Below are 27,031 nucleotides of genomic sequence, written 5' to 3'. Positions count from 1 at the left end.
ATTGATATTTGAACTTCTGGGCAACATCACAGGCTTCCCCCAATAATAGCATGAGGTCCCTGCCGTCCCTGGGATCCCCCTAACTCGGCAAGTGTCACAAGTCCAATGAGGCCATGCAGGTAAGGGAGGTGCAAAGATTCTGGCACTGTTCTATCTCATCAGATCAATGGGAAAGGTACGTAGTTGTTGGGCTCATTATTTTTCTTTAAACTTTGTGTATTCATTATGTACTCCTGACTGAGATACAAACTTACAAAAAGGAGGTAGTGTAGGGCAGTAGTCTGCAAACCGCAGCTCGGCAAACCGCGGCTCGCGAGCCACATGCGGCTCTTTGGCCCCTTGAGTGTGGCTCTTCCACAAAATACTGGCTCTTCCACAAAATACCGACTTCTGCGCATGGGCCACGAAGTTTCAATCGCACTGTACATGAACACCCGCACGTGATATTTTGTGGAAGAGCCACACTCAAGGGGCCAAAGGGCCGCATGTGGCTTGCGAGCCACAGTTTGCCGACCATGGGTGTAGGGTAACACACTGAGCCAGGGAAGAAGGATAAAGAGGACTAGGTTTAGGACGACTTCTGCCATCAGCTTGGGACAAGTCACTTCTTCTGGACAAATGGAAACAAAAATAATACTGGTGCCTGGCTGGTATAGCTCAGTGGTTGAGTGTCAACCTATGAACCAGGAGGTCCCGGTTCGATTCCCGGTCAGGGCACATGCCCAGGTTGTGGGCTTGATCCCCAGTGTGGGGCGTGCAGGAGGCAGCTGATCAATGATTCTCTCTCATCATTGGTGTTTCTATCTCTCTCTCCCTCTCCCCTTCTCTCTGAAACCAATAGAAATATATTTAGGAAAAAACAATAATACTGGCTTTTCTTCCATTCATGACTGGAGGGAGTGGTATAGCAGAAGGACTAGCTCCGCAGTTTGGGTCCTGGCTTCCCACCTGCCTCTCAGCCTCAGCTTCCGCATCTGCCTACTGGGAACAACCATCCTGGCCCTCCCTCTTGTGAGAATAAACAAGTCATCTTTTCTGTCAAAGAGCAGTTTAGACAGCCGTCATTTTGGACTGTGTGACTTGGCGGCCTCCATGTTGGCCGCATGACTTGCCGCTCCCCTGGGGGCCGCCCTCTTGAAATGGCAAAGGCCAACCCCTTCCTTTGAATCAGCCAATCGCAAAAGACTGTGAGCCTGAGCTCCAATCAAGAGTGAGGGACAGGTCACCCGCGTCAGAATTAAAAAGCCGAGCAGACCTGACTCGGTGTGCCTGTGCTCCCAGACCCTGTGCAGCGCACCCTCCTGCAGGAGGAAAGGTGTTTGCCTGGCTGCCTGGCTCCCGAGTCTGGTTTCTGTTCTACCAGGACCCCTGAACCTGGGGGCTCGCCTTACTCCTTACACTCTCCTCCAAGGGCTCTTGGGGGCTCTGGAGGGAGAGCAGGTGTGAGTGTTCAGTAGACCGCAAGGTGACGGTTGGCCAAGCGCTCTCATTACCCTGATAGCATCTCCGGTAACGCAGTCCCACCTGGCACTTATCACTTGGGGCCTGATACCGTCGCACTGTACAGCTTCTTTTATGGCTGCGTCTTATCTCCCTCACCCAGTCTATGAGTGCAGAGGGCCCCTGTGGCTCTCATCTGGGCATTTTATTCACTGTGCCCAGCAGGAAGCCAGGCACACAAAGGCGGAGAACACTGGGTGGACCAAGAGGCAGCTTTGTGACTAACCAGAGCAGCAGTGGGGGCCTGGTTCCAACCCGGCTCGCCGGCCGTGGGGCACCTCTCCAGCTCTCACACTCCAGCTCTCACTCTCTCTTGCAACCCGGTTGTGAGGAATGAAATAAGTAAGGGGGAGAAGCTAGCCCGGTGCCCACATTAAGGAAGGTCTCAATAAGACTTTGTGAGTGGCACATTCAAAGTGCCTTGTAAAGGAAACATGCTACACTGATGGATTATTAAGTTTGTCCAGGTCCCCTACCCACAGCCGGCCCTGGGAGACGAGTTCCTGCCACACCAAAGGCTGTGACTATCAAGTGGCCACCCGTAGAGCTGACTTGTGGACACATGAGATGCCACGCCCCTCCTCCCCCCTGCCCTTTCAGTTCCCTCCCTCCACTTACCCTGTCGGACCCAGGACACGAAAGGGGTGGGGTCAGCAGAGGCCACGCATTCCATCACCACACTCTGTCCAGACACCACGGTGGTGTTCTCCGGAGCTGCCACAATGACCACGTCCTGCCCCCCGGTGGACGCCAGGGACCCTGGAGAGAGGGCAGACCAGTGGGCAGACTTACCAGTAGGCCCATTAGGTGCCTTCACATGCGTACTTCCCCTGGTGCCCCTGGCGAGGCAGGTGGGGCAGGGAGCAGCCAGGGTTCCATCTGACAGATGGGGAAAGCAGCCATGTAGCTCCCCAGAACTGGGTGGGACTGGGACCTCTTTCTCTTGGAGCCAGGAGAGGAATAACCTGGTCTCCAACACACCTCCCCATTCTCCCCTGCCACACTGAGCCCACCCTCTAGGACCGTCAGTCAGAGTTCCTAGTTCCAACACTTCTTATCATCATCTTCCCGCTGGGTCACCTTAGACAAGCCCCTTCTCCAAAGGGTCTCCAGTCCCCATGTGCAAAAGGTATGGGGTGGGCTCGAGTTTCTGCTGGCTTGGCAGCTCCCTGAGCACTGATTCCTGCCAAGTTCTCAGTGTGACTGTCCCCTGGGTCAGCATGGTGAATACCTGCTTTGTCCAGCAGATGGAGGCAGAGACCCCAGGCACTAGTGGGAGACCAAACCAGACTCAGAGCAGCTCACTAGCTGAGCCCCCAGGGAGGAGGGTGGGCTTGGAGGGACTGGGGGATGGGAGGAGATGTGCAGAAGGGCAGGAGTCGGGGGGAGGTGACCATGGCAAAGGGAGGCAAATGAGAGACCCTTGGGGGAGGCCTGCAGTAGGATCAGAGGGGCACCTGCTAGGTGCCAGGCACTTTCCACTCGGCTCAGCTCTTCTCCCAACCTCCCAGGGCTGGACATTTGATAACCAGCCCATGGTCACACAGATGGTGAGTAAAGCAGCCAGGACGCAAATCAGGTCTTTCTGACCCCAAAGCCTGTGACCTTCCCATTGCATCACCCTGGGACACGAGCTTTTCCAAGAAATGGAAAACACAGAAACACCAGACTGTGGGGAGCTAGATTTGCAGGGCACAGCAAGTCGCGAGGGGTAACCCCCCAGTTCCCTGAGCCCCCAGAGGGACAGGGACCGGGGCTGCAGGGCACTGACACCCTTCCTCAGGTGCCTTACCTCTCCACCCGCCCCCAGCCCTAGATGCTCCAACCAGCCCGAGGGAGCACAGGGTCTCCACAGGGAGGGAACCCTGCATCGGGAATCCAGCCCAGGTCTCTCCCTGACTTGCTGGGCGGCGCTGCTTCTCTGGGCTTCATCACCTCTCCTGTCTGATGGGAGTGATACCCCATCACCTCTTTCAAGGCAGGGCTTGGACCTCTGAGGCCCCTCCAAGCTGACTCCAGGAACACCCTGGTTCCCCCGGCGGTGAGCCCCTTACCTGGGCGGGCCACACGGAGCAGGGCCTCCTGGCTGAAGCGCTGGTGGGCTGCGTTGGTGGCCACGCAGCGGTAGGAGCCTGCATCACTCTCCTGAACGTCCAGGATCTGGAGAACCCCGTTGGGAAGAGTGATGAGCCTTGGGAAGGGGAAGAGGGCACCCGGTGAGGTGGGCAGGAGCTCTACAGGGAGGGCGGTGTGCCCAAGGCAGGCCTCCCCACTCCAACCTGAAAGACCCACGGTGTCTCATTTTCCAGCCTCACTCGTCATTTTTAAAATGCAAATTAGAACTAGAAGATACCATCTTCACCTGTCAGATATGCAAAGGTCAAAAGGTTCAATAACACCCTACTTGGATGAAGGAAGAGGGGGAAGACACTCCTGTCTTGTCAGTGGCCGGGCCAATCCATACACCCTCTTTCCAGGGCAAGCTGGGATATCTTAAACCTCAAACCTGCACCTGCCTTTTGACCCAGCAGCACCACTTCGAGGACTCTCTCCCACAGATACTCTCAAACATGGACACAAAAATGCCTGCTTAACAATATTCACTCCAGCGTTGTCTTTAAAAACAAGACTGGAAACAATCCAGTGCCCCTCTGTAGGGTGGGGACTGACTAAATCGGTTTGGGCACATCCACACAACGGAATGCTAGGCAGCTGCTACACAGGAGGCAGCTCCGTGTGTGCGGCACAGGGGGGTTTCCACAATGCGTGGGGGGCCATGTGCACTCTGTGCCCGCACTGAGTGTCCCCAGTGATGGTGGCTGTCTCTGAGGAGGGGCCCTGGGATCCTGGGAGCTGAAAGTGGGCGAGGACTTCCTTTTATTATACAGCCTTCTCTAACTCCTTCCTTCCCTGGTAAAGTCTCTTTTATTCACACGATCTCATCTGACCCTCAAAACAAGCCCAAGAAATAGAGGGGGTCACAACCTTCATTTTATTGGTGACAAAACTAAGGCTTTGAGAGCAGAGCCTCAACCTGGAGCAGAATTAAAACTTGAATCCAGGTCTTCTGGTACCAAATCCCATGTTCTTCCCACCTGCCCATCTCAGCGGCCCGTAGGTGGCTGCGAATGCCAATGGGGGGGACGGGGACCCCAGCAAGCCCCAGTCAACATGTATCCTAGTATTACTGAGGAGGAGCAGGCTGGCTGAGGGTAGTGTTCTCTGCCCTCTGGTAACAGGGGGAGGGGGGGGGGGGTTGGAACATGGCTCAGGCTAGGAAGGCCCAGGACCTTGCTTGACAGACAAAGCAGGGAAATGTGTCCATGGAGGCCAGGGTGTTGGGCTCTGGCCCAAACAGGGAATGAGTGGGTCCTCCTGAATCCTCCAACTGTGATCCCTGCAGGGTCAGCTCGAGGCTGAGAATTCAAATTTCTCAAGAGAGCAAACAGTGCTGGCCCCTGGATATAGGCTGGGCCAAGGTCAAAGAGGAAATGGGCAGCTGTGCACTCGGTGAAGATCCCTTAGCTTGTGGGGAAACGGGGTATAAGAAAACCTAAACACAGGAGATGAGAACTAACGCAAGCGTGTTGGGAGAGAATTCTGGCCATGGGCCTGGAAATGTACTGTGGCCCAAAGACTAAGAGAAAAAACAGAAATCTGCATCCTCCCTCCTTCACCCCAAAGGCCAACCCACCTATGCCCTGGCATCTTCCCTCAGCTCCAACAGCTGCCCACATCTGTGTGGGGCCAGTCGGGGAGAAGGGACAAGGAGGCAAAGTGTGGTTGGCAGTAAAATGTTGGGCTGGACCCTGCCTGCAGCCACAGGAAATTTCTTGGGAAAGGCCAAGTGGGGAAGGATAAGCAGGTCTTATCTGGGAAACAAAACTCCCATCCCCATCCAGGCTTCTTCCACCTAAAACACTCGGCCTCCCAGACCCTTCGTGCTTCCCACACTTCTTAACCCCAAGGTTCCCTGGCCTTTCCAGGGAAATTATGCTCCAGGTTCCCAAGAGCTAATACCTCATTTGACAAGTAACATGTCCTTAATGATGTGTTGAGTGAATGAACGAATACCTTTCCTCAGATGTGCTGTTGTGATGGCCAACAGAGCGAAACAGAACCACTGTTAGTGTTCACCTACAGCAGGGGTGGGAACGTCCGGCCCGCGGGCCGTAGAAGGCCTGAGATATCATTTGGTCCGGCCTTGCCAAGGCATTGGGGGTGAGTTAATGAAATGTTTGGCCAAATACAGCAGGCTAATATTTAAGTTGATAATTGTGTATGGCCCTCGAATGATGTTATAAATATCCAAATGGCCCTCGACAGAAAAAAGGCCCTCCACGCCTGCTCTACAATCTTTTCTGTTTGGTTAAAATGTGGTTTTAGAAGCTCTGTCCCTGGAGAGAGGTCCAAGATCTATTGGTTAGTGGGGGAAAGAATCACAAAATAGTGTTTATGAAGCAACTCTATTTTGGGAACATAAATAAATGACATGTTAGGATATACACAAAAAAGTCAAGGGTGGTAAAGCTCCCATCAGTCAGGGAGGTTTTCTCTGAAAGTGGGATTACTGGGGACTTATTTGTTGTGCTTATTTTTTTTTTTAATTATGGTGAATGTTTATTAGTTTGGAAATATAAAACTTTAAACATTTTAAATGGAAAAAAGTATGTGTCTTGTACACCTTGTTCTGTAACTCCAGGCTCAGTGGTAGATTGGAGAGAAGTAGTTCCAACATTTTAGCAAGTGACATCACATATCTGTGCCTCAGCTTCTCATCTGAAAAATGGGTTAACTAATTTCTGTCTTGCCTACTTCACAACCCTAACCTTTATAACGTCTTATGAGCTCACATCAGATAGTGGACATAAACATCTACCAATCACAAACTCTAAACACATCTTTACAATGGTGTAAATGGTACACATATTTAAAAAGACTGGAAGAAATACTCAAAAATGGTAATAGCTGTCTGTGTTCAGGTGGTAGATGATCCCCCCCCCCTTAAAGTTAGCGTAGTTTATCATTTAAAAATTAATTCAAATGTCAAATAAAACAAAATAGCTACTTATAGAATGAAAAGCAACCTCTATCCAATAGGGAGGAATTCTCTTTCCAAGCCTGAGACTTAGCCTGCTGCCCTACCCCCCGAAAGGCCACTTGAACCCAGGGATTCAGGAACACAGAAGGGATGACACAGCTGCTCTGAGTTTCCTGAGGCCAAAGAGCCTCACCCTAAGCCAGTGATGGCGAACCTTTTGAGCTCGGCGTGTCAGCATTTTGAAAAACCCTAACTTAACTCTGGTGCCGTGTCACATATAGAAATTTTTTGATATTTGCAACCATAGTAAAACAAAGATTTATATTTTTGATATTTATTTTATATATTTAAATGCCATTTAACAAAGAAAAATCAACCAAAAAAATGAGTTCGCGTGTCACCTCTGACACGTGTGTCATAGGTTCGCCATCACTGCCCTACGCCCTACAGAGATGCCCCTGGGGTAAAAGAACACTAGCTGAGGGTCACACCATGTTGACAGGCTCAATGGGCACTGGAGATGGCCAGGGCGGGAGACTGGGTGAAGGAGCCCATGGAATTTGAGTCCATCAGCGCCATGTTTTTAAAGTGTGAGTGAATGGCAATAACAAAAGGACTTCAAATGGATCCAGACACACATTTTTTTTTATTCCAGTGCTTATGTATTTATTTTTATGGCCACCTTCTATTTATGGTAAGTATTGCTGGTTTTCCATTTTACTGCAGTGAGATAATGCTTCTTTTTAGTATGTGTTAAGTTACAAAAGAGAGAGTTGATTCTAAGAAATGGATTAAGTAAGTGATTGTATAAATTGTTCAGGGACGGCCAACATTATAAAAGAGGTTTGTGAATGCCTGGATTTTGGAAAACATTACTCTCATTGATGACTGGTTCCCATGGAAGAAAAATTATCCCCTATCATTAGAAATCAGTTTAAGTACCAGGGAATTGCCTTAGGGTCTAGTCTTCACCATCAGTTTCAAAAATATGCACATATACCCTGACAGAGTTCGTTTATTAACTGCACATGTGCACACCCTACACCAAGGCATATGGTCTCCTTCAAACCACTGGGCTGAGTTCATGAATAGCATATTTGTACATGTACTATATCTGGGCATGTGTAAAAATACATACCTTGGGCATAATCGAGCTGCTGTTTTAGACATTTCTTTATTCCCCCACACAATGTGCTAGGACATGTGAGCCTGGCTTATTTATAGACGAGGATCACTTTTCAGAGGACTTGGGGGCAACCACTCCCAGAGCTCAGGAACTGGCAGCTCCAGGCTCCTGGGAGAGGCCTGTGGCCTTATGGAATGGTGCCTGAGCTAGCTGCTGGGAGGCGAGGTCTGAATCCCACTGCTTGCTCAAAAACTTTGGGGAAAGAACTTCTCTGCCCCGAGCCACAGCTGGACCACCCGATCTCTAAGCCCACCTGCAGGGGAACTTCCTCAGACACTGCAGCTGCCCCACCACAACCCTCAAGTCACGAGAGGCTTGGGTATCATCCATGCCACGCTCTGGCACCCAACACACTGGATAATAGCTGTGTGACCTGGGCCAAGGTATTTCTGTCTCTGAACTTCAGTTCCCTCATTTAACAATTTGGATAATAGTATCTGCCATAGCCACATGTACAGACCTAGAAGGATGTTTATTATGTGTTAAGTAAAAAAAGTAAAAGTTGAAATATAACCCCATATTTGTTTTTGTAAAAAACACACACACACACACGCACACACATGCACGCACACACGCACACAAAGATGACTGAGCCTGGCCAGCATGTCTCAGTGGTTGAGCATCGACCTATGGGCCAGGGCGTCATGGTTTGACTCCCTCTCTGGGCACATGCCTGGGTTATGGGCTCAGTCCCCAGCGTGAGGCATGCAGGAGGCTGCTGATCAATGATTCTCTCTAATCATTGATGTTTCTCTCTCTCTCCCTCTCCCTTCCTCTCTGAAATAAAAAAAAAAATAAAAAAAAAATGACCGAACAAAAAAACCAGTATGTACAATTTCTCAAGAGAATATGTATAAACATACAGGGGAAAGTCCAGAGGATAGACATCAAAACTAACAGTGGCTTTCTATGGGTGACAGGATGATGAGTAATCTTCGTTCTTTAAAAAAAAAAAAAAATTTTTTTTAAATATATTTTATTGATTTTTCATAGAGAGGAAGGGAGAGAGATAGAGTCAGAAACATCGATGAGAGAGAAACATGGATCAGCTGCCTCCTGCACATCCCCCACCGGGGATGTGCCCGCAAACCAGGTACATGCCCTTGACCGGAATCGAACCTGGGACCCTTCAGTCCGCAGGCCGACGCTCTATCCACCGAGCCAAACCGGTTTCGGCCTTCGTTCTTTTTTATTTATATGAATTTGAAAATGCATTTTCTAGGAATATACACTAAAAGAGCATAATATGAAAAATAAGAAATACCTACCTAGAAGGATGAAGGGTTAACTGAGTGGTTTTTCCTCTCTCCCATTCTCTCAGGAGGGAGGCGGCTGCCAGGAGTAGGCTCTCACATGGTTCTAACCCACCAACTCCCAGCAAGCACCACCAGAGAGCAGTGAGCAGTCTCACATTTGAAAGGCATGGAACTTAAAATGTCAGTATTCCCATGGTCCACTCCCTAGGAATGCTCATTCATGGCATGCTGCAAGAGGGGCTCTGGGCAGATGAGTCTAGGAAGTGTCTGGTTAAACAAGTTAAACAGGTTTTCTATACAGGACTTCTCAGTGCCTTGTCAATTCCAAGAGAGAGATTTATAGGCAGTTTCCTGACCTTGACTACAGAATAGTTCCCCCCTCTCCCCCTCAAAAAAAGGTCTCTTTTTTGCCGAAACCGGTTTGGCTCAGTGGATAGAGCGTCGGCCTGCGGACTGAGGGGTCCCAGGTTCGATTCCGGTCGGGGGCATGTACCTGGGTTGCGGGCACATCCCCAGTAGGAGATGTGCAGGAGGCAGCTGATCGATGTTTCTCTCTCATCGATGTTTCTAACTCTCTATCTCTCTCCCTTCCTCTCTGTAAAAAATCAATAAAATATATTTAAAAAAAAAAAAAAAAAAAAAAAAAAAAAAAAAGGTCTCTTTTGGGAGTAATTTTCTGCAAAGAACACACTTTGGGAAACCATGATCTAATCCCATTCTTTCATTCCCACCCCCCACCCCCCCCACCCCCCCCCACCCCCACCGCCTTAAGTGAGAAGTGACTTGCTGAGGACTAATGGGACTAACCAATCACCAAAGTCAACATGGTGGCTTATATCTTGACTTCTCTCCCTCCTTTCTCCTTCACAACTGTTACAGAGATGTGTCCTGTGGCTTTTCTACCTAGAAATTTCTCCTACACTTTCACCCCTACCTAGACATGGGCAAAAGTAGGAAGAACTGGGACAACTCAACACACTCAAGACAGGTTAGTCCCAGGGCAGGGAGATCTGAAAACCAGTGTTTCTGAGCCGAAGGAACCCCACCTCCACCAGGAGAGGGTGAGGAGGTAACTACAGCTGGAGAGAGGTAGCCAGAGGCTGGGAAAGGCCTGTGGAGCCACATTTCCATGGATGTGAGAATCCATGGGATGACAAGCGAGCCATGAGGTCAGCTCAGATGTGAATGAGCCTCATGCCTTCTGGTCAGGCTGCAGGTACATCGGGGCCTGCCCAGGAGGCCACAAGAGGGTTCGGTCTCTGCTTCTTTTCCACCTTAGAAACGCTTCCCTGGCATGGTGCCCTCTGCCCACTGACTTCATGGGGAGAGAGGAGGTTGAAACAGGAAGGACCCCCCACAACCCATCAATCAGATGCTACTGGATGGCCTGAGAGAGGAAGAGAGGTAGAAACCCCAGAAGAACCTTGCAAAGAGACTATCTTTCCAGCAGCTGTGGGGCCTTGAACAAATAAACATTCTGCCAGAGATTCATGGTGTGGCTTTGGATAAACCACAGCTCCTCTCTGGTCCTGAGGGTCCTCAATAAAGCAAGTGTTTGGACTAGAGATGCTCTGAAGGACTCTATCACTACTCCCTACCCAAGCTCCATAGCTTGGAGGGGGGGGGGGGGGGGCGGCGGTGGGGACAGGCGTTTCCTCTCAGAGAGCAAAAACTTCTTGCCTGACTTCTCCTTGGGACCAGAAATGAGCTGAGAGTCAGGCAGTGTTTGGCTCCTAAGTCAGTTTCAGCAAATGGAGGCTTCCTGACTCTAAGAATCCCTGAGCCCTCCCTGGCCTGCCCACTGGGCCCCACTCTCCACTGCCCTACAGGGCACTCACCGAGGCTCCGCAGGCACTGTCACCTGGTCCTTCTCCCAAGTAATGCTGGGAGCTGGCAGCCCTTCGATGTGGCACTCAAACCGAGCGGTCCCGTTCTCCTCCACCGTCTGAGACTCCGGGTGCAGAGAGAAGCCTGAGAGGGCTGAGGATGAGGACAACGACACACAGGCAGGGACAGGCAGGGACCGGGAAGAGAGGCCACAGCGCACACACAGTGAAACACACACGCGACACAGGTGACAGAACACAAGCAGAGCCAATTCGGACCAACAGAGACACAGTGGGAGAGGATGAGAGCGGTCATTCCCGGTTCGATGCTGTGAATTCCAAAGTCCCCAGGCTTAACACCAGAATCACAGTCAGCCCACAGTAAGAGGCACACACTTTTTCTGTCCTGAAAATTATTTCATGGTGACCTGGGCCTCCTGAGAGCCCCCAAAGGGTGGGCTGGACAGTGGGGCTTGACTCCACATACTCCACCTCCTGTGAGGTGGGGAGCTCTCTGGAGAGCCACCTTTGTGCCTCCCATACTCTTTTTTAAAAATATATATATTTTATTGATTTTTTACAGAGAGGAAGGGAGAGGGATAGAGAGTTAGAAACATCGATGAGAGAGAAATATCGATCAGCTGCCTCCTGCACACCCCCTACTGGGGATGTGCCCGAAACCAAGGTACATGCCCTTGACCGGAATCGAACCTGGGACCCTTCAGTCTGCAGGCCGACGCTCTATCCACTGAGCCAAACCGGTTAGGGCTCCCATACTCTTGTAAGCCCCTCTGGCAGGCTTCCTGGAGGAGAGCACAACTTTAGACTCTCAAACTCCATGGGAAAGAAAAGGAGCGAGAGCAGGAGTGGAGAAATGAGACTAATGAGGCAGACAATACCAGGAAGGCAGGGGAAGGGGCCTGAGCTGAAAAGATTGGCCTTTGTGCAGGTAACAATCAGCATCCCACTTCCCACACCCCAGGCCTCCCCGGTCTTAGCTCAGTCCCCCGATACGGAAACTTACTGGCGAGCTTGACCACTGCAGCCTGGCTGGCCACTACTCCGAGCGGGCCACGGGCCAGACAGGAATAGCTGCCCTCGATGACATCTGCGGCTCCAGGGGCTGCCTCATCACTGCCATTGGGTGCTAGCGGCTGGGACAGCCACAGGGAGCCATTGGGTAGCAGGCGCAGGTGGCTGTGCTCCAGCAGGGCACCTCCGTCTTTGCTCCACGTGACGCTGGTGGGGGGTCCGGCCGCGGCAGTCCCCAGACTACAGTCCAGCACCGCCACCTGCTCTGGGCCCAGGACCACTTGTACTGGCCCCAGTCCACAGCTCAGCTCCACGGTTGTCTCCTGGGGCAACGGCAGCTCCCCTGCGTAGAGGAGGGGACACCAGGGCCATCAGCATGTGTCCTCCCACCTTCCCCAGACCCCAGCTCCTGAGTCACCCACCCAGGGCCTGGAACAAATTGTGGAGAAAGAGGTCTCATAGGAAGACTGGGGTCTGGATCCTGGCTCTGTCCCTTACTAACTGAGATTTGGGGCAAACTGCTGCACTTCTCCGTGCCCATCTTCCCCAGCTGCTCAATGTCCTCACCCACTAAAACACAGTTCTTAGCATCATTATTCATGATAGGCAATAAGTGGAAATAACCCAGATGCCCATCACCTGATGAATGGATAAATACATTACTCAGCCACCGAAAGGAATGAAGAACTGATATGTGCTTTGACATGGATGAACCTTGAAAACTTTATGCTAAGTAAAAGAAGCCAGTCACAAAATGCCGCATACTGCATGATCTCATTATTATGAAATGTCCAGAACAGGCAAATCATAGAGACAGAAAGTAGATTAATGGTTGCCAGGGATGGGGGAGAGGGAAGAATGAGGAGTGACGGTTAAGGGACATATAATGTTTCTTTTTGAAGTGATAAAAATTTCTAGAATTAGATAATGGTGATGGTTGCACAACCTTGTGAATATACTAAACACCATTGATTTGTACACTTTAAGGGGTGAGTTTTATGGTATGTGAATTGTATCTCAATGAAAAACAAGACAGCCCAGCCGGTGTGTCTCAGTAGTTGAACATCGACCTATGAACCAGGAAGTTGCGGTTCCATTCCTGGCCAGGGCACATGGCCAGATTGTGGGCTCGATCCCCAGTGTGGGGCGTGCAGGAGGCGGCTGGTCAATGATTCGCTCATCTTAATGTTTCTATTTCTTTCTCCATCGCCCTTTCTCTCTGAAATCAATAAAAATATATTTTTTGAAAAACAAGACACAGTAATGGCTTCTGATAAGGTTGTTGTGAGTATGGAATGAGATGACGTGTGGGAAGGAGTACAGCACAGTGCCTGACCTGGCACAGAACGGGGGCTCAGTGATGTCACTCCCTCCCCTGAAACCTTACAGATCGCCTTGACCACTATAGCCCTACCCATTCCTGCCCCAGGGGCTGGGACGCTAAGCACTTCTTCCTGCAGCGCATTTCCCAGGGCCAGACAGCAAGCCAGAGCCAGAACCCAGTTTCCAGAGGCGCCAGGAGAGCACTGTCCTTGTCACAAAGGGAACAATGGAGGGAGGAAATGCCATCTCAAAACAAAACACACGATGGCCAATCCGTATTTATTATTTTAACCAACATTTCAGCAGGGCCAGGAACCATCATCTCAGAGAAATTGGTTCTCCCAGTGTGTCTCCCAGAGGGTTGACCTGCTGCCTCCCTGTCCCATAAAAGCTCAATGGCCAACATCACTTCTTATCCTGTGGCCTGACTCCTTCCTTCAGGGCAGGATGAGGTGTCAGAGTGAACCAGGGACAATGGCCCATACTCATTACAAGGCAGGTCTGGCTGCCAGAGCCACGTGGGGCATGCAGAAAGCACGATGGCGAGGAAATCAGGGACCCTCAGCTCTAGACCCAGCTCTGTCATAGTCTAGCTGTGTGGCCTCGGGCCAGTCACTTCTCCTTCTCGACTTCGTTTACTCAGATGTAGGGGTGATGTCTGAAATTCTGTGATTTTAGGATTATTAATGAACTAGACATACCTATTGCTGAAGAAACATAGAGCATCATCTGAACAGATACCCAAACTGTAGGTACAGCCTGTCACACCTGAACACATGCTCCCCAGTCTCTGCCACACTCGTTGAAACCTGGACATATATACCTCCGCTTAGATCCCTGTCTGTCCCCGGCTCCCTTCCCACTGTCCTCCAAGAAGAACAAGACTGAGGGGAGAAGTGCAAGCTGGCCGAGATAAGGAGGCCAGGGCTCTGGTGCTGCAGTGTGAAGGACAGGCAGGCGTGGCCTGAACCAGGTCTCTTAATCTATCAGAAAGGCTCAGCTGGCACCTCCAGCTACACAGCGAGGCTCAGCATTACCAGTGGGTGCAGGGAGGAGAAGGCATCCTTGCCCTCACCCAGTTTCCATTCTAATTGGGGAAACAAAATTGGCATTCACATCATTGCAGGCCATTTGTTGTGGTGGAAAGAGTATTTGACCTTGGCATAGAAGGTCAAGGTTCCAATCTTGTTCTTCCACCTACCAGCTGTGTGACAGGCCACGTAACCTTCCGGGCCCTCAGTTTCCACATCTGTAAGACGAAGAGGATATCACCAGGCTTGGGAGGATTCAACGACATGATGTAAGTCAGGGCTCCAGCCCAGTAAGCACCAGTCAAGGAATGGGAGCTCATTCTTTAAAGGCACTGAACGGGCTGCACAAATGGTAATGGCTGTTCTCGACACCCAGTCCCTTCTATCTCTGAGGCCCGAGATTCTAAGATTCAAATGCAGGCAAGTCTGGGCTCTCAGCCCAGTGGCTTCCAATTGCCGGGTTCCAGCCGCTAATCAGTCGGTTTGAGTTTCAGGGGAGAAAAACCCCACTGACATGAAACCCTGAGCCCTCTGGCAGCCTCCCCGCCCCCCCCAAAGCACGCACGGCCGGCCAGGGCTTGGAAAATCCCCTGCTGCGCTTAACAAACAATGTGAACAGTTGGGGCCTGAGCAGCTGCTGGATATGTCAGCAGCCTGGGCTCTGGCAAGCAGGACAGCGGCCAGAGGGGCCCTGGCCGGGCGGCTGGCTGGGGAGCCCAGAGGAGGCTCGATTCCCTTCCTGAATATTCGTGGATCAGCAGATGTCTGGCTTCCCCACCTGAGAGGAGCCCAGCAGCACCCAACGAGGCAGAACAGGGAAACCAACAGTGATGAACATGCAGGGAGAACCTAGGAGGGTCCAGGGCTGTGCCAGGAGCCGAGCCCACGTGGGGAAGCCTGAGATTCCTCACTTTACAGAGCGGGAAACTGAGGCCCAGAAGGAGGGTCTCATCTCTCTTGGAGGCAGTTGCTCCTGGTTAAGAGGTTTCTCTCTGCCTCAGTGCCCCAACCTCTGTGGCCCGGGCATGCGTCCTTAGGGACTCAGCCCAGGCGCTGGCCCTCCATGAAGCTGCCCCCGTCTTCCCTCGTGAAGGTTTTCCCGAGCCTCACATCACACAGCCACTTGGAAATCCATCCTTCTTGCCCAGATGGACAGTGGGACAGTGGAGACCAGGCCTGGACCTAGTTCTAGAGTCAGAGTCCTGAGTCCATCACTTGTTGTATGACCTTGGGTCCATTGCTCTCCTCCTTTCAGCCTCCATTTCCACAGTTTTAAAAATGAAGAATCTCCACATTTCTCATTTTCACCAAAATTCGCCCAGCAGCAGAGAGGAGCAGCCTCAGGAGGCTTGCTGACGGCCCGAAATGGTTTTCTTTTAAACCTTTGGCACATTTTGCATTCTGCTCATTACAAACAATGTTTGTTTTAATATAAATGTGGTTTCTACACCATCAAATCTTTTCGTAAAAGTGATGCTCTGGGGAGTGGGCCTTGTTTGTCCAGTGGCTTTGTGGCCAGCCCTTTCCTGCCTGCCCCCAACCTCCCCATGGCTGACCCCCAAAGGCCCTCCCACAGGCATTTCTCAGCTGCCCCTCTCAGGGCTGGGGCACTCACAATGGACACTTGCTGCCCGCCAGCGTTCTGCCTCGAGGGGGCCCCCCTCTCCCAGGCTCCTCTGCCTCCTTGGTGAGACCCTGCCAGAGGCGCAGAGCTGCTATGCTTGGGAGCCCCACGGCCGTCTCTCCATCTCCTTTTTCTGACAAATTATTTTACCCATTTACAGGATAAATTAGATTTTATGAGGCCAATTAGAACTCAGACAGAAAGGAGAGATGCTGCTGAGCCCCAGGGTCAGCTCAAATGCTGTTTAGGGGGATTTGCAGGGGCCTGGCGTGAGCCAGGGTTCCATTTTTCAGTGAACTCGCAGGAAAGCGGCGGGTGGGGGAGGGGAGCGAAGCCAGATGCCTCCTTAATTAAGCCAAGAACTTGCCACAAGCATCAATGCCTTGTCACTTCTGAACTTCAGGGCCCAGCAGATTTACAACTTGTTTTTGATCTAGGGCAATTCTCCATGACACCATCCCCTCTCTCCTTTCCCAGGAGACACAAGTCAGTTTTTTCCAGAAACCTCCCTCCCTGCCCCCCACCTTGGCCGCCTCCCTAACCACGCACTAAGCCCCTCCCACTAACAGCTGGAAGGAGAGCTTCAGACGGTTGCCTGGGACACCAGCAAAGCAGGAGCACCCCCTTCAGCTGACTTGACAGCAAAGCCACACTCAGCTGCCTCCCTCCTGTTCCCTGAGACCTCTGTCCCCACCAGACCAGACCCCTTCCAGGCCTCTGAAACGTTGCTGTTCCGTATGTTACTCATGCTGCTCCCTCTCCCTACAATAGCTGGGCCGTCGGGGTCTGATTTAGATGCCTCTCCTTTTTCTTCCCTATAAGACCCTGGGCACCTTGATCATGGTAGTTCTCATTCTAACTTTTTGATTTCCTTTTCTCCCCAACTAGAACACAAGCTCAAGATGATGTCTTTGTCAGCTTTCTGGATCCCCAGTTCCTAAAACAGTGCCTGGCATATTGTAGGTGCTCAAAAAATATTCTTTGAACAAATGAGTGCACACACAGAACATGCTCAAAAAGATACAACACTGCCCTAACAGGTTTGGCTCAGTGGATAGAGCGTCGGCCTGTGGACTGAAGGGTCCCAGGTTCGATTCCGGTCAAGGGCATGTACCTTGGTTGCAGGCACATTCCCAGTGGGGTGTGTGAAAGAGGCAGCTGATCGATGTCTCTCTCTCATCGATGTTTCTGACTCTCTATCCCTCTCCCTTCCTCTCTGTAAAAAATCAATAAAAATATTTTTTTTAAAAAAAAAAAAAAAGAAGATACAACGCAGAGCCCCTCATGCTCTTCTGAGCCTCCATGTCCATATCTGTAAAAATTATAGGAATTTCCCTCAGGACTGGAGATTAAGTGAGTAATATAGGTGGAAACTGCCTTGCATACTATGTGGCACCTAATAGACACCTAACAAAATACTTAAAAGCACAGAGTCAGAACAGCAAACTCACAATGACAAAACTCTGTACTTAAGCATTACCAGGACTAGGGAGCTCACTACCTCACCTGTGCTGCTGTATGCCTTGTGTGATTAACACTATCTTTCTCCTGTGCCCACCTTTTCTACCTATATGCTCCACTCACTTGCCAGAGCACAAAGTAATGAGCCCCTTATCGAATCATCTACAAGTCGTGTCTCTGCACCAGCTTGCATCTGAGAGCGAGCTTATTGAACCTCTGTTTCCTGACCCCAATGACCTCAAAGCCCCTCAAATTCAAAGGATGCTTCAACCTTAGCAGCAAGACAGTATTAGCTGGCAGCCCAGCTAGCCCAGAAGATGAGGATTCCATTTCTCTGCATGTCAGGCCTAGAACATCCTCTCTCTGGTTTTTCTTCCCCTGCAGCTCCAATCACTCCCCTCTGACCAGGCTGGGGCCTCCCCCACCAGAACTGCTCTTACTCCTCTCTCTCCCACCCCAGGGAGCTGGGAGCCCCCAGGCAAGCCTGGCAATGACATCTGTTCTGCATCTGGAATTCTGTGTCAAGTCTGGTTGCTATACCTCAGAAACAGTGGAGGCTGAACAGGAGGCACTGGGGAGAGGGGATGGGAGGAGAAGGGTAGATTCCAGAGTCCAGACACACCAACTAAGGGGGGCCAAGCCCAAAGTTGATAACTTCTTATGTGAGGGGGAGGGAGTGCGGAGAGTATGTGTGTACCAAGTCCTGGGCAGTTTGGCTGTTCCAAGTGCCAGGAGACTGGTTCCAGCCCCAGCTCAGTCCCTATTCATGTAACTTTGGGAAGTCACTCAGTTTTCTCATCTGTAAAATGGGTTCATGCTAAAATTATTTCTAAGTTCCCTTCAGTGCTGACATTGAATGATGCTCTAATTGTGAGGTCACTTAACTTGAAAGAGGTATCTTGAGGAGAAAAAAAGGAAATGCTAATTTATACATTATGTGTGATTAATTGGGCCATGAAAGTACATACAGGATCACTGGGGGTTTATATAACGTCTGGATATGATTCACTACTGAGCTCTGGCCAGGTGGCTCAGTTGGTTGGAGCATCATTCCATATACCAAAAGGTTGTGCGTTTCATTCCTGGTCAGGGCACATATAGGAGTCAATCAATCAATCTCTCTCTCTCTCTCTCTCTCTCTCTCTCTCTCTCTCTCTCAAAAATCAGCAAAAACATATCCTCAGGTGAGGATAAAAAAACAAGATTCACTATTAAGAGAAAGCACGTTTCACCTAGCTCCTAAACTCCAAGATGGGGTCAGAGAAGGCCACCCCAATACTACAACTGACTGAAGCTGGCCTCTGAGCCTCCAGACTGAGAAAGGGATGGGAGAGAAGCAGTTTCTGGGTGAGAAGAAAGCAGTTTCCATGTTCTTAGAGGTCTTCTATTACTGACTTCTGACTCTCTAACTAGGTGAAAGGGAGAGCCCCACTTCTTGTATATGATGAAAACAGCACACTGAGTATTCCAGCACCAACCCCATTCCAACAAAAAAGTCTCCCTGGTTCCCAGTCCCTGATTCAAGGGGAGTGTTAGAGGAGAGGGGCAGGCACTATCCTGACCCCAGCCCTTTGTTCTATTATTTTTTTACTTTCCTCTCCCTCGTCTCCTACAAACTCAATTTATTTTCAAGTCCTACTGATTCTTCTCCCTAAATATCTCTAGAATCCAGCTACTCTGGCCACCCCAACTGCCACTCTAGTGGCCACCGTCCTCTTTGGATTACTGGGACAGCCTCCCAAGGAGCTAGAGCTTCCAGCCTCAGCCCTGCCCAATCGATTCTCCGCACTGGCTGGAGTGAACTGATGCAAAGCTGATCTGAAAACCCACCATGGGCTCCTGGGGCCTCAGAAACCTTGGTGGGGCCCTTCATAAGCGGGTGCCAGGCCCCACCCCTTTCTCCCTTGATACTCCATGGCCCATCCCATCCTTCCCCAACCTGCTCCACTCTCGCCCCCGTGCTCTAAACTCCAGCTGGATTTACCTTCATTCAAACTAAGTCACCTCTGAGCGTTTGCACATGCTGTTCTCTCTGGAAAACGTTCTCCATCACCACTCTCCTTCTATAGGGCGAACTCAGGCACTGCATGGAGCTCCATTACTCATTGCTTCCTGAAGGAAACCTTTCCTGACCTTTCCAGAGTACCTGTCAGTCTCTCCCCACCAGACTGGAAGCTTGGCACCAGGGACCAAGCCTGCCACCTTATTTACTATATTCTAGGCACTGGGCACATGCTAGCCAAATAATAATTAATAATAATAATAATAATAATAATAATAATAAAAGGTGCTCAGTAAGTATTTGTTGAATGAATGAATGAGCAACCTTGGTCCAGATCACTGTGGCTATACAGAACTCTATAAGGTGTCCCAAGGGGGCCGAGCTTTGTACAGCAAAGATTTGGGGCCTGAAGGCTGGTAGAGTAGTTGCTTTAGCCACACACACTGCTGTCCAGGGAGCCCCAGATCTGTCCCTGCCACTGCCTGGTGCCCTGCGCTCCGGAGCAGACAGAGGCCAGGTCTTCCAGGCAAACTGAGCCCCTGGCCAGAGACCCCGCCAGGATTCACAATGCTCCCTGCACTTCCCAGGCCTGGTCCCGCTTCGTTGGGTGACACTGAGCCCTTGCTGTCTGGAGCTCTTGGAAAAGCCGGAGACAGGGGCACAGCTGTTCCTTATCTCCTGGGTTCCAGGAGATGTGCTCTGCCCCTTCACCTGACAACCCGCGCTCCCCATTCCCCTGGCGGTCCAGCCAGGTGGGCAGTCAGCCTAGAAAGGGGCGTGTCTTTGTAGGGAGAGAAGGGTCCCAGCAGATCCCGCAGTTTGGGTTTCCAGGAGATGGGCGTGGGGTTGACCAGGGTAAGGCTCCTACCCCCTCCGCCATCCCTGCTCCCTCCCACGTGGCCTGGCTGAGTCTCTCTGGAAGCCGCAGCAGCTGGAGAGAAATCCCCCTCCCCACCCCCATCCCGCCTCCAAGTCCCTCCCCGACTTGCCTCGGACACGTCCTCAGCTCTCCTCTCCAAAGGGAAGGCAAGAACGGGGCGAACAAAGCGGGCAGCCCCTCCCCCTCCCCAGCCCTACCCCCTACCTTCCCCATGGGCCGCCCCCCAAACTCACATGGGACGGAAAGCGAAAGGGCTAGGGGCGCAAGAAGGAACCCTAGGCATAGCGACTCGGGTCTCCGCCCCGTCCGCAGCCCTTTCCCCAGCGCGGACAGCTCTGACTTCTACCCACGCCCTGCACGGAGGTGGGAGGCTGGAGGAGGCCTTGCCGACCTCGGCCACGCTGCTCCGATCTGCCCCTAGGGGGTTGGGGCCGGAGTGACACGCGGCCCATCCCCAGAGTGAGAACTGGATGCGTCCACAAAGCAGCTGGTTCCCTGCCCTCTCCCGCAGCCCACTCCAGGCCCCGGGCTTGGGGGAGCAACGCTACCCCCACACATACACCGGCTCCAGGGACCACACCCTCTGGGCAAAGTTGAGTGTTTGACCACCACTTACCCACTTACCCTGCTCAATCAGAAATCTCCCGCTCTGTCCCCCCACCGCGGGCAAGGACACTCCCAACAGCCAAGGCCAAATATTAGCTCAGCCTCATAAACACAATTACACACGTTCTCGACACCGATGGAGGTGCAGACGCCCACACCCACACCCACACCCACACCCACGGCTCTCCCACACGCTCTCCACCCGGAGACACGCGGGCAAGGTGAAGCCCGCCCGCTCGAGGCACCAGCACCAAACCCCCAATGCCACTCCGAGGCCGGGCCACGCACTGCGGACACGCACGCCCGCAGAACCCCCTCCCCACCCTCGGCCAGCGCGCACGCACACACACAGACACAGACACACACGCACACACAGACACACATAGACACACGCAAACACACACACAGACACACAGACACACACAGACAGACACAGACACACACACAGACACACACGCACACACAGACACAGACACACACATAGACACACGCAAACACACACACAGACACACACAGACACACACACACAGACACACACAGACAGACAGACACAGACACACACGCACACACAGACACACACAGACAGACACACAGACACACACAGACACAGACACACACAGACACACACGCACACACAGACACACACAGACAGACACACAGACACAGACACACACAGACACACGCACACACACACAGACACACACACACAGACACAGACACACACAGACACACAGACACACACGCACACACAGACACAGACACACGCAAACACACACACAGGCACACACAGGCACACACACACAGACACACGCAAACACACACACAGGCACACACACAGGCACACACAGGCACACACAGACAGACATACACAGACACAGACACACACAGGCACACACGCAGACACACACAGACACACACAGGCACACACACACAGAGACACGCTCGCGCACGCACGCACTCACTCAGGACTCCGAAAGCCAAGGACACACACCCCTGCGGACTAGTAAGCGCCGCAAACGCCGGCTCGCAGACCCCCAGGCGCGGCATCCCCGGGACCTGGACGCGCAGCCCGTGCCTCGCGGACCTCGCCACTCGCTCGGGACCAGGACGCGCGCCAGCCCCACCGCCCGCGCAGCCCCGGCGGGGCGCCCGCCCTTACCGCGCACGGCCAGCAGGCAGAAGGTCAGCGCCAGCAGCCCGCCGCGGCCCGCGTCCCCCCGCGCCATGGGGCCGGCCGGGCCGCCCGCCTCCGCCGCCCCGCGCCTCGGCCGCCGCCGCCGGGGGAGGGCGCGCCGGGCGTCAGTGGCCTGGGGAGGCGCGGCGCCGCGGGCGGGGGCGCGGCCTCGGGGGCCCGGTCCCGAGCGGGGGCCGGCGCGGGGGCCGGGGCTGCGGCCGCCTCGCCCGCCCCTCCATCGCCATCTTGGGCGAGCGGCCGAGGGGGCGGGGGTGGCGTCTGGCGAGCGCGGCCGCCCAGGCCCCGCCGGAGACCCGCGCCGGGCACCGCGACCCTGCGCCGCGCCGGCCTCCGCTCTGCGCCCGTAGCCTGGCCTCTCTGGGTCGCGTCGGGCCCGTGTTGGGCCGCGTGTTTCTCGGTCTGCCTCTTACTCTGTCTCTGGGTCCGCGGCTCTCTCTGCCGTGGTGTCTCCGTTTCTTTAACCTGTCGCTGCCTCGGGGTCTCCCCCATCTCGGTTCCAGGCTACATGGAGGCAGATGCAAGGACTGGGTTCGAAGCCCAGCCGATCCCAGCCCAGGTCCTGCCCGGAACCCTGGTTGGCCTCTCCACTCGCTGCACCGACAGGTACACGGAGGAGAAGACGGTTCCCTCCTCGGGCCATTTCCATCGCCATCCAAGCTGAGGCTCTGCTGCTGCTGCAGTGACCAGCCCAGGCAGGGCATTTGCCCAGCCCCAGCCCTGTCACAGTCAGCAGTCTCTGCAAACCTGAAAGGGACAAGAAGGAAGGTTTGATTGCTTTCATTTCACACATAGGGAAACTGAGGCTGGAGGAGGTGAAGACTTGCCCAAGGACATGAGGACCGGGGGCAGCAGATGCCAGACCAGAACCCTGGTTTTCTGACCCCAGAAGGTCATTCCCCACTCATTCTGCAACTGTGCCTTCTCTGTGCGAGCCAGACTGGCTGCCTCAGGATCCCACAGATATTTCTTGTTCTAAAGCCAGGGATTCCATCTTCAGGCTAGGGTGGGGAGAGGAGTGCAGGTTAAATGACCTGTTTAAGGTCCCTTCCAAACCAAGATGCTGTGGTTCTTTATTCCCTATGTTTCCAGGGTTCCCATGACTTAGAGCCATTTTGTCTCTGTGCCAGTAGGTGCCTTACCCACCTGTTGCTAGGTAACCCTCAATAATGACCTCTACTTTGCAGATCTAATGGGATCTGGCATTTATTTATTCGTTCATTGCCAGGCCCATCAGCAGCATGTCACTTAGCCAATCACTCCCACTTGCTTCTCTTAGTGATGTTATCTGATCATCAAGTCTTTAAGCGACACCTTTGTACTGAAGATGCCTGAATGTAGGCCTCCAGGCTGGACCATGACCCCTGAACCCCAAACGTATCCAGCTACCCGCTCAACATTTTCATTGGCTGTCTAATAGGCCTCTCAAATTTAACATGTCCAAAGTTGAGCTCCGATCTTCCCTATTAAACCCTCCCACAGTTTCCCCCATCCAGTTCCTAGCAGCTCCATTCGTCCACTTGCTCAGGTCCAAAATATTGGAGTTATCCTTGACCCTTACTTTTCATATCCTTCCCGCTCTGTCTTCCCGCGACCACCTTGATCCAAGCACCTCTTACCTGGATTGTGGCAGTAGCCTCCTCACAGGTCTCCTTGTTTCTGTCCTTATCTCCCTTCTGTCTTTTCTCAAAACAGAATAAAAAGTGATTCTGGCCTTAGTCCGTGTTGCTTGGTGGTTAGAGGATTGCTGGTTCAATTCCCGGTCAAGGTCATGTACCTGGATAACAGGTTCATTCCCTGCCCCCAGTCGGGATGCATGAGAGAGGCAACCAGTCGATGTCTCTCTCTCTCTCCCCTCTCCCACCTCAATTTTCCTACCTTCCACACTCTCTGAAAAGCAATGGAAAAAAATACCCTCAGGTGAGGATTAACAACAACAACAAAGTGATTCTGTTAAAATGTGAATGAGATCGTGTCATTTCTCTGCTCAACACTTACCAGGACCTCCTAGCTCAGAGCAAAAGCCAAAGTCTGATCTGGAGGCCTGTTTTACCTCTCTGACCTCCCCTCCCACACCATCCCCTTTGTTCACCACCTCTCAGGCCACACTAGCCTCCTGGCTGTAACTTGATCATGACCAGACCCCTCCCTCCTGCCTCCAGACCTTTGCTCAGCTAGTGCAAGTCTGAAATTCTGTCCCCCACCCTCCCGTCCTCACAACTTCCCCCACTCTCCCTATCTCGCTTTACTTATGGTCTGCCCCCCCCCCCCCCCCAGCCAGAATGTGGGCTTCATGAGGACTGGGATTTTGGTCTGTTAGGTTCACTGCTGAATTCTAAGCAGCTAGACCAGTATCTGGGACTGTGTAGGTGCCAGTGGCCAGGATAAAAGATACAAGTCACTACCCACAGGGACAATAGTATCCAAAGTGGCATGGGGTAGCTGGGAGGAGGGGAGCAAGAGGAGAGTGTGGTGGGGTGTTGAGGAAGAAGTCTTCACAGGACTGTTGATTGTTGTAGATGTTTGACCGGGGTCTTGACCACTTAAGGAGGATAGAACCAAAGGGGTGAAGGGAAGAAACGCCCTCTGCAGTGGCCCTGTGGTGTGAGAGCACCGTAAGTATTCCAGAAATGGCAGGGCCAATAATTAACCGCACGGACAGTCATGGGCCCCCTGTAATGGGTCAGGCCTGCTCTGGGCACTGGGAACCCAGTGGTGAACTTGATTCTTGCCTGCACAACACTTGATCTAGTGAAGGAAACAGACAAGGAGAAAGGCAGCTGTAATACTGTATGATTCAGGCGGTGATGGACCACAGGAAGGAGAGGCGCCCTGGCCAGACTTGGGGGGAGGCAGAGAAAGCTTCTGGTGAAGACAAATACCTGAACCCAGTGTAAGCAAAATGTAAGAAGTGTACACTGGGCGGGAAGGAGAACAGGGGTGGGAGAGGAAGCCAAGCAGGGAAGCTGGGACCAGATGGGGAAGGCCTTACATGTTGCCTAGAACAGCGGTCACCAGGCGGTGTGGTCTGCGGACCACTGGTGGTCCGTGAGGTCTGAAAGGTTGGCGACTGCTGGCCTAGAAAGCAGGTGATGATTTCACTCTCAATTGAATGAATAAAAGAACAGACAAGGTGTCACCATATAGTGTTACTAATTCCACAAGCCACACACAAAAATCCAGTTCATTTCTGTCTTCATATCTCAGCACACAGGTGTGGAGTGGGTTGACAGGGTCAGGCCAGCCAAATCCAGTGTAAGGAATAAGAGCCCCGGGTCCTGTCCTGGCTCTGCTACCGATTTGCTATGTGACTTTGGGCAACTTCTTTCCTCTTCCTGGGCCTCAGCTTGGTCAGTGAGAAAAACAAGAGGGCTGGGGTATGATGCACATTTCTCACCAGGAGTTCCAAAGACTTCACACCATTAAAAGTGGATATGGCACTTGTTTTAATTTCTTTCTTTTTAAACCAATTCATAAAATATTCTTATTTCCCCCCTTCAAATAGTATCATGGAATGCCTCCAAATGTGTATGGGGTGCTCGTGTAGAGGGCCGTGGAGGACAGTGAGCATGCCCAATGAACACTGGCTACTGTCATGGCTTAGTTATAGCCATGCTGGTTATAACCATTAAATAGCTCAGTTATAGCCCTAGCTGGTTTGACTCAATGGATAGAGCGTCAGCCTGCGGACTGAAGGGTCCCGGGTTCAATACGGGTCAAGGGCACATGCCCACATTGTGGGCTCAATCCCCAGTAGGGGGCATGCAGGAGGCAGCCAATCAATGATTCTCTCTCATCATTGATGTTTCTATCTCCCTCTCCCTTCCTCTCTGAAATCAATAAAAATATATTTTAAAAAATAAAAACAGCTTAGTTATGTATACATTGTTTCATTTATAGCCTTGTTGGGTCATAAAAAATACATGACAGGAAGTATAAGAAGCACTGATGCTGAGGAGAAAATGATAATTTTGCAAATTTGCCTCAAGTTGACAGAAAAGAACATTATAGTCTTCTAATCAAAAGTCATTAGTCACTCATATGTCAAAAGCTAATGTTTAAAAAAAATAAAATCCAGTGATACTTTAATCTAATTTGACTTTTTGTGTACCAGAAAGGCAAACCTATTGTATTTACAATGTTATTTGTGGAGAAATACTTCCCAGTAGATGGAAATATTTTATTTCACATTTTAGAAATAAAACTAAAAAAGAATCTAAGAAAATTATTATAGCACAAAATGGAATCAGATCATGAAAGCAATTTTTGCCTATTTTTGATTCTGTGGTTAAATTTCAGGACCCCCAAATATATGGTCCCCAAATTTGATAAAATAGTTTTGTTTATTGACAAATCATGCTTTTTTTGCAATTAATTTAAAATCAACATGCATCCTTTCTTAAATGGGGAAGAGGGTTTTCTAACTCATCAATTTAATTAAATATATTTAAATGTCCTTCAACTAACTATATACTGTTATACATTATCATTTTCTTTGAGACAATTCTAAGACAGAAGTAACATCTCGGGGATAGCTCCATGTAGGGGTTGGGAGACTGGGAAAGGCAAGAGGATTACAGTTTTCATTGGTTTGGCCAGGTGGATGGGATGTTATTGAACAAAGAGAACATGGGGAGAGTGAGACAGAGGAGAGGGAAGATAATTTGCTTGTTCAACATGCTGTCTCTGAGGTGCCTTTGTGACATCCGAGTGAAAATGTTAAAAGGAACGGGAATGTCGTTTTGATCTGAGCAGAGAGGTCAGAACCAGATAAATTATTTTGTGAGCTGGTGCTTCTCCTATCAAACACCGAGTGCACTTTACTGTCATATTCTTTACTGAACTGTCTGGCTCTACTGCTAGTGGATCCTGCTCATGATGAATGCTTTTTAAAATGTTGCTCCTTTATCATATGCCATGCGAAAATGATGAAAGTTTTAAATCACTAAGGGCATTCTCAGGAGAGCATGTTACTGTGAAAGGTTTGGCAACAAAAAATGTTGGAAAGCACTGGCCTGAGACCTCTAAGACCTCGGTAGGCTCTGTGACTCGACATCAAGAATGTGTGGAC

General features: G+C 51.4%; 1 protein-coding gene across 1 annotated transcript in view; it reads right to left on the bottom strand.

Moving 5' to 3' along the window:
* Nucleotides 1–21,994, bottom strand: part of IGDCC4 (immunoglobulin superfamily DCC subclass member 4) — a gene marked incomplete at its 5' end in the record, with an annotated part of 40,096 nt that extends 18,102 nt beyond the window's left edge. The window contains 5 exons of the mRNA XM_081094311.1: nucleotides 2,119–2,259; nucleotides 3,555–3,691; nucleotides 10,822–10,963; nucleotides 11,834–12,184; nucleotides 21,928–21,994. Of these exons, the coding sequence (XP_080950437.1) occupies nucleotides 2,119–2,259; nucleotides 3,555–3,691; nucleotides 10,822–10,963; nucleotides 11,834–12,184; nucleotides 21,928–21,994 (838 nt within the window). The remainder of the gene's footprint in view (nucleotides 1–2,118; nucleotides 2,260–3,554; nucleotides 3,692–10,821; nucleotides 10,964–11,833; nucleotides 12,185–21,927) is intronic.
* Between the last annotated feature and the right edge of the window lie 5,037 nt (nucleotides 21,995–27,031).

Source organism: Myotis nattereri (assembly GCF_964212035.1).
Source record: "Myotis nattereri genome assembly, chromosome: 1".
Classification (NCBI taxonomy): Eukaryota; Metazoa; Chordata; class Mammalia; order Chiroptera; family Vespertilionidae; genus Myotis; species Myotis nattereri.
This window is presented reverse-complemented; position numbering and strand designations above follow the sequence as displayed.